Raw genomic sequence first — 10,319 nt, 5'->3', positions numbered from 1 at the left:
AGATAAAGACCAACTTATAATATTTCATTCAAAATACTGACTCCACAAGATGAAAGATATATCATACACAGTAGTGCTAACATTTTTTTTACTGTATGTGTTTCAGTTCATGGGATTTAATTACAAAATGCGCTGTCTTCACTCTGTGCTATCTTCTGTACCTCTAACATGAATTACCAGCCTGTTCAAGGTCTTTATCTCATACCTTTCTCATGATAATCTGGCTATGATAATTGCTCCACTTGCCATCTTCTGATAATAAACCCAAATCATCTGAGCCTTTGAAATATCCAGTCTATTTTCCAAAGACTTAACACTTTTAATCTTAAGATAAAACTCAACTTCTCACCTTATCATGCTGCATATTGCAATAAGCAATGCATCAACAGAAAAATTAAAGAGTTGTGGATGTATGGATACTTCAATGTGTCATTGCATAAGCTGGATGATATTTCCTTCATACCAACAATTGTTTTATCACTTGGTTCAAGACAAAAAGTTGACCTATAAACCAAAAACCAACACCATAATAACGAAGCTAATACACCAAAACATCCTAAGAACTATGGGATGCAATACATCTGAATTTTAATATACTGTCAACACCCAGAATTTGCAGGGGATAGGGATCACAACCCCTTGTGGATAGCTTAAATCCATGAATACATGACTTCTCTAAAAATGCTTATAACTGCCTATTTTGATATTTCAAACACCAAAAAACCCCTCTAAAAATGCTCATACCTGCCTCTTTCGATAGTTTTATCATGAAAAATATATTTAACCAAGAAAATATGAAAATACAGTGACATTTCCCAATGAAAAATTCTGTGAATAGGTGAATTTTCCAAGAATAATGTGGATATATGTTCCACAGAAAAATCCACAAATCTAGAAACATAAATAGGTGGGGGTCGACCGTACTTGAACGTCTCGTGCTACTCTGAATGACACAAGAACATTACCTGAACTTCTGGATCATCTCTCGCAGAAATGAGACCCCGAATTCTGAATTCGTACGCAACATCCAGCAACCGATCCAAATCTGTCGAATTGACTTCGGTCTGACCAAGATACATGAAGTCCAGCAGGGCTTCTAAATCCTTCGGAGATGTGTTGGTAAGGACGACGACCGGGTGCTGGCCAGGAATGGTTTCCAAGGCAGCTTCTCGAAAATATGCACTACAAGTTGCCAAGATAAATCTGTGAACGGCATACTGCTTGGTGCCGCAAACTAGTGTGACGTCTGCAGACAACTCCTGTCAAGATAATACGCTCTTACTTAAAAATGTTCATATTCAAATTATTGTTGTTTCATACACATAAAACCATTATTTTTTTCTGATTGTCAAGATGTTACTAACAATTTACCAGGATATCTTGTTGCTCTATGGCTTTAGAGATGTCTCTAAGTGAGGCAGACAAACAACTTCTCTTCTGTCTTTCAAAATACTTTATGGAGCTTCAACTCTCACAACATGACAATTTGTCGAAAATTGCATTTTTTTCCTAACTATACAAACCTGAGGTCCTTTAACAATAGGAAGGTAACTAGCGGCAGCTGGGACGGTCGTAAGCTTCGAACAAGGGAGAACGGTAGTTAACTGCTTGTCCGATCGTGCGCGCGCCGCGCGCGCGAGAGGTGAAGAATCACTTTTGCTTTAGGCCCATGCAAAAAGTTGCAGAGTGAGGGGTGGCATGAGGTGGGACTATATGTAAAGGGACCCTCAGGTTTGTATAGTTAGGAAAAATGCAATTTTCGACAAATTGTCATTTGTTCCGATACGTAATACAAACCCTCGGTCCTTTAACAATAGGAAGACTCACTTCTTGGTGGGAGGAATCTGAGTCTTTTTGGTGAACAGACTGGTGTTCGTCCAACCCTGGAGTGCCTCCCTGGTCGTAAGAGCAAGGGAGGGATCCAAACCTCTGTCCGATTGATCGGGGTGTGCACCGCAGGATCAATGGTCAGACCTCTGGGCCAAGTACTAAGAGAGAGGCAAGCGTATCTCTTCGTACCAGCAAGCAAGAACTTGTTCCTGTTTGCAAGAGACAATCATAAAATGATGGGTTTGTCTCAATTTGGCATCCACTTCCTCCCCCTTGTTGGAGGAAGTGGTGGATATTTACTCCTATCCCTACTGAAAGGGATAGGATGGTGCTCTATTGAGTACTCACCCTGCATCTCGTCCTTACCCAGCAGGGTGACGACCGTGTCCCTCTACCCAAAGGTAGAGGGAAGAAAAGATGGGAAGAGGAGCCAGTCACACTCTCATTCCTCATCCATTCTTACGGTCACACCAGGACTCGATGCTGTTCAGCCTGCGAGGGTCTGGTTAACTACACAACGTGTTGAGCAACCACCGGCACGGTTCCCAAGGAAAAAGATCCAAAGGAACTGTGGGCAATATCCTGAAGGTAGAAGGAGGTGCATGCGGTCCGGTTGGACCAGGCGCCTGCCTTCATTACCTGCGCCACGGAGAAGTTCTTGCGGAACGCGAGAGAATGATGAAGAGGCGTCCACACTCATCCTGGGTGTCGAGTTTCTTTCTTCAGACAGCTCCGTCGCACCTTCACAGGACAAAGCAGCATAGCCTTCGTATCGGAGGCGGTGACGTCCATTAGGGAGGGTATTGTGAAGGACTCGAACCAATCGTCAGTTACCGAAGGGTTCTGAGTCTTCGCTACGAAGAGTCGGTACGAAATCGAGCGTCACAAATCCCCATCCCTTTGTGCTTGACTTCTCAAGAGAAGTCATGCAGTTACCTAAGGACGAAAAGAAGGGAATAGTCGTATGACCATCCACCCTCTTCTCGGACTTTGGTTATGTACAGTACTCATACTGACAAGCTATTAAGACGAAGTAATGATTGCTCTGGAACAACCGAACTAAGTCCACAGCATAGTTCGTAACTGACTCGGACGCTCTGACAGCTGCCGACTGACTGGTTCGGAATCAGTAGAGGCAAGTTGTAACCAAGCATCCGGGTAAGTCACGTGACCTTCGCCTTTAAAGAGTTTATGCTGAGAGACCAAACAAATAAAATATTTGTTAGTCACCGATGCGGACGGCGCGGCGATGATTCTCTTAATGCATAAACTCAAAAGGCGAAAGTCAATTGCCTTCAAAAGACCGAGGTCCCTGATGCAAGAAAATCTCATAGACGTTGAATCTCAAGCTTAAGGAGAAACAAACCCACTATGTGACGTTGAAGACGAAGGTAGGCAATGAATGCAACCTACGTCTTCCAGCTGAATCGAGAGAAGGAATCTCAAGATTCTAACCTGTGCTTACAAATGACTGAAAACGCTAACCGCCATTTCATTGCTGTCCGTTGTGCAATGAAAGCGGGGCGTTCTTCAGTAATGAAACACAGGGGAGAGCCGCTTGAAGAACTGCTTCTCATGGGCTGAACGTTTGGAAGTAGAGCTGGCAGGTGTGGGAGTAGGCGATGTCTTTCAATACATCTGCTAATCCGGGGCGGGGTGAACAATGAACAATTGTACACCAATCCGAATACAAGATATTTGAGGACAAACTCAGATTCCGCAAAAATCATTCGCATTATCGGGATACGATGCAGCAAGAGACTATTACAGAATTCTGTTACCGTGCGGTAAACAGAAAGATGAGTCGAATAGATATCTCTGTTTAAAATTCTCGCAATACCGAAGACGATGAATACTAGCGTTTCTCAGCAGTAGATGGGTCATTCATGTATGCGAGAATCCCCGTTAATCAGAGACTTAAGTCCGTGATTGTTGGGCAGAGATACGGTTGTTATTCAATCAAAGCAGGTGAGAAAGACATAAACAACCGTCTATCTCAAAGCGCAGCTGATACTGAAATGCCTCGGGCAATTCAATACGCAGTAGCTGTCGCTGACTCGTCATCCTGAGTTGCCAAGTAATCCTTTCCACGAAGGAATGCGTTCGGCTAGAACCACCGAGCATAAAAAGATATGCTCGAGCAATTATATTTAAGCGAAACGAATTTCGGTAAATATAAAAGCTAAAATGGTGTTGTTGTGACAACACCATAAGTATATAAAATTGAAAACTGGAAACTCCTGGGAGGTTGCAGGCAACCCGGGTTTGCAGTTCAATTAGAATACTTTTCGTCTAAGTCGCAATCCGTAGAATAACCAGGATATGCGCCTACCCTCGGACCATTCAAACTGCTTAGCAGAATCATGTCGCGAGGTTAATATACGTAGTATATTTGTAGGATTCTGAACAAACGATCTCCATCCTAAATTCTTTCCTTCAAGAAAACAAATAAGGATTGGAGATCGACCACCTTCGTTCTCTATTAAAGAGAGTGAAGGAGAAGTCTTCCTCGAAGGAAAGCTTCAATGGTGAACAGAATACTAAGACGATAGTTCCAGCCAAACTGGATATTCCCGTCCGTTCTTCTCTATTCCAGGTTGGTCGCCTACTGTGAGATAGTCTTCTTTCAGCAGCAGTCTTCTTCCTAATGCTAGAAATTCCAGGAATTCGAGCATAGGCGAGGTTCCCGATTATCGTGTAACATATGGCGGGGATTCTCGTCTCGCTCACTTTGGACCGTGGTCTCGCCTAAGTGTTTTGGAGATCGTAAGAAACTCTAAACACTCTGAATGCGCTAGAAATTCCGTTAGAATTCTAAGCAGTCTGCGAAACCCCCACCGAATTCGTCAAACGATATCGGCTGGTGGTCCTCTCGATTCCCGTAGAAAATCGAGAATGGGGCAGGATCCCTCCTCAACGACGGTGGGGCTTACGTCAGGTAGGACCGAAGGTCCCCACCCCCCTGGTAGCGCAGTCCCCAACCGGTGGGATCCTACAGAGAAATCTCTGTAGGATCCTTCCCCTTTCCCTCGTAGCCGTAAGGAGAGAGGGAATGGGGGAGGAATTGGATACTCGCTCGCCTTCCCAGTGGAACTAGCAGTTGGAGAAGAGTAGGAGCAGCCATCGCCTTGCGGCGATGGCCTCTCAGAGTCTGGGAAAACGTATCGTCAGGAGAACAAAAAACGTTTTTCCCGAGGAGGGTTACGAACTCTCACTGTAGGTAAGGGTCTGCCGCCACTGTGAACGTCGTCTGGGTGGGGCTGATCGACACCTGACAGGAGAGAGCCGATACCGTCCTCCGACTCATTCCAGTCCTCGTCGAGGTCGAAACCTCTCAGGAGGACGAAGGACGTATTTAAATACGGTGTCCGAAGACACGTAGAAACGCCGCTGTCGCAGTAGAGGAGGTGGAAGTAGCTTGATCGACCGGCCAGAACTGAGAGAGCCTTCTTGTCCGGAGACGAGAGACTCTGGTTCAAGACAGAATCGGTAAGCTCCGATCGCGGCATACCCACCGTCGGTTTTGGTTCCCTCTTCGGGCCCCAAAACGACTCGAGCAGAGACATGGGCTCTGCTGGTGGGAGCGGCGATCCTTCCCCCGGTCGTTGTGCTGACGAATCAGTGCAATAACCTGGGTAAAGTTACTCTGAATCTCGGAAGTTACAGCGTCTTGAGGAGTAGGACCGTCCAGTCCCTCCAACAAGAGCAGCTCCCAGGACCCTCCTCCTTCAGAAGAAGGCCAGCAACAGATCCCTGACGGTTGCCTCCAATCACTTGCGCGTACGTCCTGGTTGGTCCTAAGACCAACCTGGCACGTGCGCGTCGTGACGGGATCGTGAGCGGCACATCTCTCACGATCACTCCTATATACCTAGCTCTTCCTGGCGTATGCCGAGGAAGTTGAAGGTATCGGAGAGACAGAACTGACGCTACCCCCTCTCCCCCTGACGGTCGCCTCCACTCACTTGCGGCGTACGTCCTGGTTGGTCCTAAGACCATACGTGGCACGTGCGGCGTCGTGACGGGATCGTGAGCGGCGCACCTCTCACGATCACTCCTAGCTACCTCGCTCTTCCCGGTGTAGCCCGAGGAAGTTGAAGGTAGTGGAGGAGACAGACCTGAACGCTCCCCCCCCCCCCCCCCCGCTCGCTGGCAGGACCAGCGTACGTGGGGGGCTGCAGCCGATCACCAACCCGCGGTGGGGATCGATCTGCAGGCCTGGCCGTGCCGCTCACCTGTGGCGAGCGGCTCGACTGAGCACGTCGACCCCGGTCCCCCCGTGCGTCAGACGAGCTGCTGCTGGTCACCGTATCCGCCCGGTCCCTGTGGGAGTGGCGGTCAGGTGACCTGCAGAGCTCGCTTTCGCCGTGAGACCGGTGAGCGTCCTCGCGGCACGTCAAACCGCTGGTACCAGCCGAGGCTGGTACCGTCGGTCGAGGGGACCTGGGGGACCTCTTCCCAGCCTCAACCCGTGGCCGGTCAGAGACCGTCACGTCCACCGCCAGGTACCGGCTGGTCGCTGCGAGAGCGGCCGCTGGCCTGGCGAGAGTCACCTGAGCGGCTCTCGACAGTCTTCTGCTCCGTGCCTCGGTCATGACGCTGAGCGAACTCAGGCGTCTTAACTTTGGCTGCACGGTCACCCAGAAGGAGATCGTACACTCGGAACTTCTCGCGGACGAGAAACCGAGCCGGTACCTGGCTTAGCAGCAGAGCTGCCAAGACAAGGCGAGGGTGTACCAGCGGTAGCCAGCACACCCTTGGTCCCCGTCTTCTTCTTCTTCTCAGAAGGGGAGACGGGCCCCGTTCCCGAAGGAACAGGAGGACCAGCAGAAGAACCCCCCCGTCACACCGGAATGTGACGAGCCCTTCGAAGTTCCCGAAGGAGTCTTCTTAGGGGGAAACAAAACCCGGTTACCAGCTGGTCGCTGCGAGAGCGGCCGCTGGCCTGGCGAGAGTCACCTGAGCGGTTCTCGCCAGCCTTCTGCTCCGTGCCGTGGTCTTGGCGCCGAGCGAACTCTGGCGCCGAAACTTTGGCTGCACGGTCTCCCGAGGGAGAGCGTACACTCGGGATCTCCCGCGAACGAGAGACCGAGCCGGAACCTGGCGTAGCGGCATCGCCGCTAGCACCAGGCGAGGAAGTACCAGAGCTACCGATACTCCTCTGGTCCCCGTCTATCCTCTTCCTTACGGAAGGGGAGACGGGCCCCGCTCCCGAAGGAGCAGGAGGACCAGCAGAAGGCCCCCCCGTCCCACAGAGGTGGGACGGGCCCTTAGAAGTTCCGAAGGAGACTTCTTAGGGGGGGGAGCAGCCTTCTTCTTCTTCGGCTTATGGGCCTTAGAAGTCGAAGGGGAAGAGGCAGCAACAGACGAAGATGACACCTTCCTCTTCTTCGTCAGCTCACGCAGGACAGTCGTCAGGTCCTCCATCCAGGCCGGAGTCGGGCCTATTGCCGCAAGCAAACACGGCCCGACTGCACCTGTCCGGAAGGACCTGGGACTGGGAAGACACACCATGGGCAGGACCAGCATGGACCAGGCGCAGGAACCAGGAGCGACAGGAACAGCAACCAGCTCAGGAGCGGCAGGAACGCGGCAGCGGTAAACACAGAAGGACAGCCAAGCCAGTAGCGGGAAACCACATCAGCGACAGGTACGGCAGGCCAGCCATCGCCTCGTAGAATCATCGGCAGCCAGCGTGGTACTGGCGGCCGGTCCAGGGGCGAGCTGCTGAACAGCGGGAAGTCTGGGGCAGGCAACACGAAAGAAAACACAGGCAGCGGCGGCATACCCCTCCTCGGTACGGCGGCGACCGGCCCTAGAAGCGGCAGGAGCGGCGTCACCGACACAGCATGGGGTGTAGACCAGCGGGGGGAAGCAGCATAAGCGGCCGTGAAGGTTGTAGTGGAGACCACTCCAAGGTCACCGCCCCAGACCTCGCTAGACTCTGCAGCAGATCGTGGATGCTAGGCACGCCTGCAGCCGCAGTGGTCCATACCTGTCCAAGGTCGTCTCCCACGGCTGTAGCACTGCGGTAGCACAGACAGATTAGTAAGAGGGGTTGGGTTCCCTCACGCACGGGGGGGGGAGACATGCCCCCACCCCGAACGGAAGGAAGGACCCCCAAAAACAAAATACGAGGAAGCTGAGCGGGGGGGGGGGCAGGAAAGAAGACGAAGAATCGGATACCAAGGGAGTCGCGGGAGCTTTCCGACGACTTCCTGGCAGACCTTCGCTTCCCCTACCCCCGCACAGCAGTGAAAAGTAATATGAAAATGAAACAGAATACTGCACTTGCGATTCACTTCATAGAACTTAAAGAGGGAAGGGGAAAAATCAATTCCCGGTAAGAGCGGAAACTTGATCCATAATAATATGATGCTTATCATAAATATATATGAAATGAACAATACTGCACTTGCTATTTTCACTTTCACAGCAATAAATCGTAAGGATTAATTCCCGGTAAGAGCGGAATTTGATCCAAAATTAAATTTGATGCAATTAATAATAAATGAAAATGAAAAGAAAACTGCATTGCGAATCCACTTTCATTGCATTCTATTCATACAAAATAAGAGGCTCTTGCCGAGCGCAATCAAGCTCTCGGCAACGAACGCACAGGGCAAAAAATATAATGAAAAAGAGTACTTACATCTTTCAATTACACACTTTCGCCCAAAATACATGACTCGGCGTGAGTGCGCCCGCCCTCGGCACCGAGACATAATTCAAGGGTTCAATTCATGAAAAGAGCGGAAATCGCCGTCTCTACGGCGATAGCTCCATGTTGATTCATAATTAAGTAATGAAAATGAAAAACAGTGTACTTACAGTTTCATTTTCAAGTCAAACCAAACCATTAGTAGAAAACACAATATAAACAAAGCATACGACGATGAAGCGGGCAGAGAGCGATGACGAACACGTCCTTCACACCGCGGCCGAAAGCAAAAGTGATTCTTCACCTCTCGGGCGCGCGCACGATCGGACAAGCAGTTAACTACCGTTCTCCCTTGTTCGAAGCTTACGACCGTCCCAGCTGCCGCTAGTTACCTTCCTATTGTTAAAGGACCGAGGGTTGTATTACGTATCGGAACAAACTGGCATTTACATCCGGTTTAAAGAAAGGAAGAACATCTCTGATATGCAGCAACAACAACAATATTTGTCAATATATATTTGGAACAACATCTGTTAAAGACAAATTTTGAGGGATCTCTGCTTTCTTACTCAGTGCTGTACAACAAATACATACATCAACTGACCTATAACAAATGCATAGTATGACGGGCTACACAAGACAATCGAAGTGAACTTAAACTTAATGTATATATAAATCCATTTATCTAATGACTACTTGTCAAAGGTGAAAGTAAAGACTTACCTTATAACGCAATGTTGACAATACATTTTTCAATATCTGTGCGTGGTCATTCCACGTTAACCACAGTTCTGTGTTGTCCGACTCTTCCTCCATGATTCTGTAAACAAAAGAAAAAATGTATATAATACACATAATAAGTGACATAAAACACCAAGCAATAATAAGAATAATTTTAACAAATCTGAACTAGAAAGTCTGCTTGTCTTCTGTAATAGTCATAATAATGTCAAAGAGGTAGACATACAGTACTGTACGTATATGTTGAATGATATTGTTAGTAGGGGGTCCTCGAGTTACGACGTTGATCCGTTCTTAAGATGCGTCGTAACACGATTTTCAGCGTAAGTCGGAACATTGAAAAATACCACATGATTTAATGTAAATACCTATCAATAACAACGAGAGAACAATTCCTTACCTTTATTAATTTGATTGGCTTGCACACTGGAGAGGAAGCTGCGGTGCTGGAGAGACTGGGGGAGGTTAGTGAAGAGAAAAAGAACCTCCAGAAGTTGCACCAATAACCTTTCCATTTCAATTATTAGACCACTACGCTGCTTAGTTATCACTGTCGCTTTCATAGGAGCAGATCCTTTCACATGTTCAACGATGCGCTCTTTATCTTTGATAATGGTAGCAACGGTCGAACGGCTAAGGCCAAGCGAGCGGCAATGTTTTGTTGGCGTTTTTTTGTTCTTCCTTCTCAGATCGCTTTATAATGTCCACTTTAATTTCCATGGTGATGGCCTTTCTTTTCTTCGATGCACTACCATCAGAAGAGTCCGCCTTGCGCTTGGGAGCCATAACAAAGAGCAAAAAGTTACAAAACGATACAACACCGAGGGAGAGAGAGGCAGTGTAAACAACCAAAATGGCGTATGGGCGAGGAATGAGCGTAGCGAAGCGACGCCGTCCTCTCCCCCACAAAGCGTATTCTTCCGCCGTGCGCCCGGAACTAGTTCGCGTTTGTTTACGTTGCTTACGACGCTAAACCGCGTAAGACGGAACGACGCAAAATATTATTTTTATATTTTATGGGGGCACGTTCGTAACCACGAAACATCGTAAGTCGAGACGGCGTAACCCGAGACTTACTGTATACAAT

General features: G+C 48.6%; 1 protein-coding gene across 1 annotated transcript in view; it reads right to left on the bottom strand.

The window, feature by feature from the left end:
• LOC135223824 (zinc finger protein 236-like) overlaps nucleotides 1-9,312 on the bottom strand; it is a 20,081-nt gene extending 10,769 nt beyond the window's left edge. Inside the window, exons 1-2 of the mRNA XM_064262681.1 lie at nucleotides 9,215-9,312; nucleotides 966-1,259 (exon numbers count right to left, since the gene is read on the bottom strand). Of these exons, the coding sequence (XP_064118751.1) occupies nucleotides 966-1,259; nucleotides 9,215-9,307 (387 nt within the window). The 5' untranslated portion in view covers nucleotides 9,308-9,312. The remainder of the gene's footprint in view (nucleotides 1-965; nucleotides 1,260-9,214) is intronic.
• Nucleotides 9,313-10,319: the final 1,007 nt, after the last annotated feature.

Source organism: Macrobrachium nipponense, chromosome 10, assembly GCF_015104395.2.
Source record: "Macrobrachium nipponense isolate FS-2020 chromosome 10, ASM1510439v2, whole genome shotgun sequence".
NCBI classification, from domain to species: Eukaryota; Metazoa; Arthropoda; class Malacostraca; order Decapoda; family Palaemonidae; genus Macrobrachium; species Macrobrachium nipponense.
This window is presented reverse-complemented; position numbering and strand designations above follow the sequence as displayed.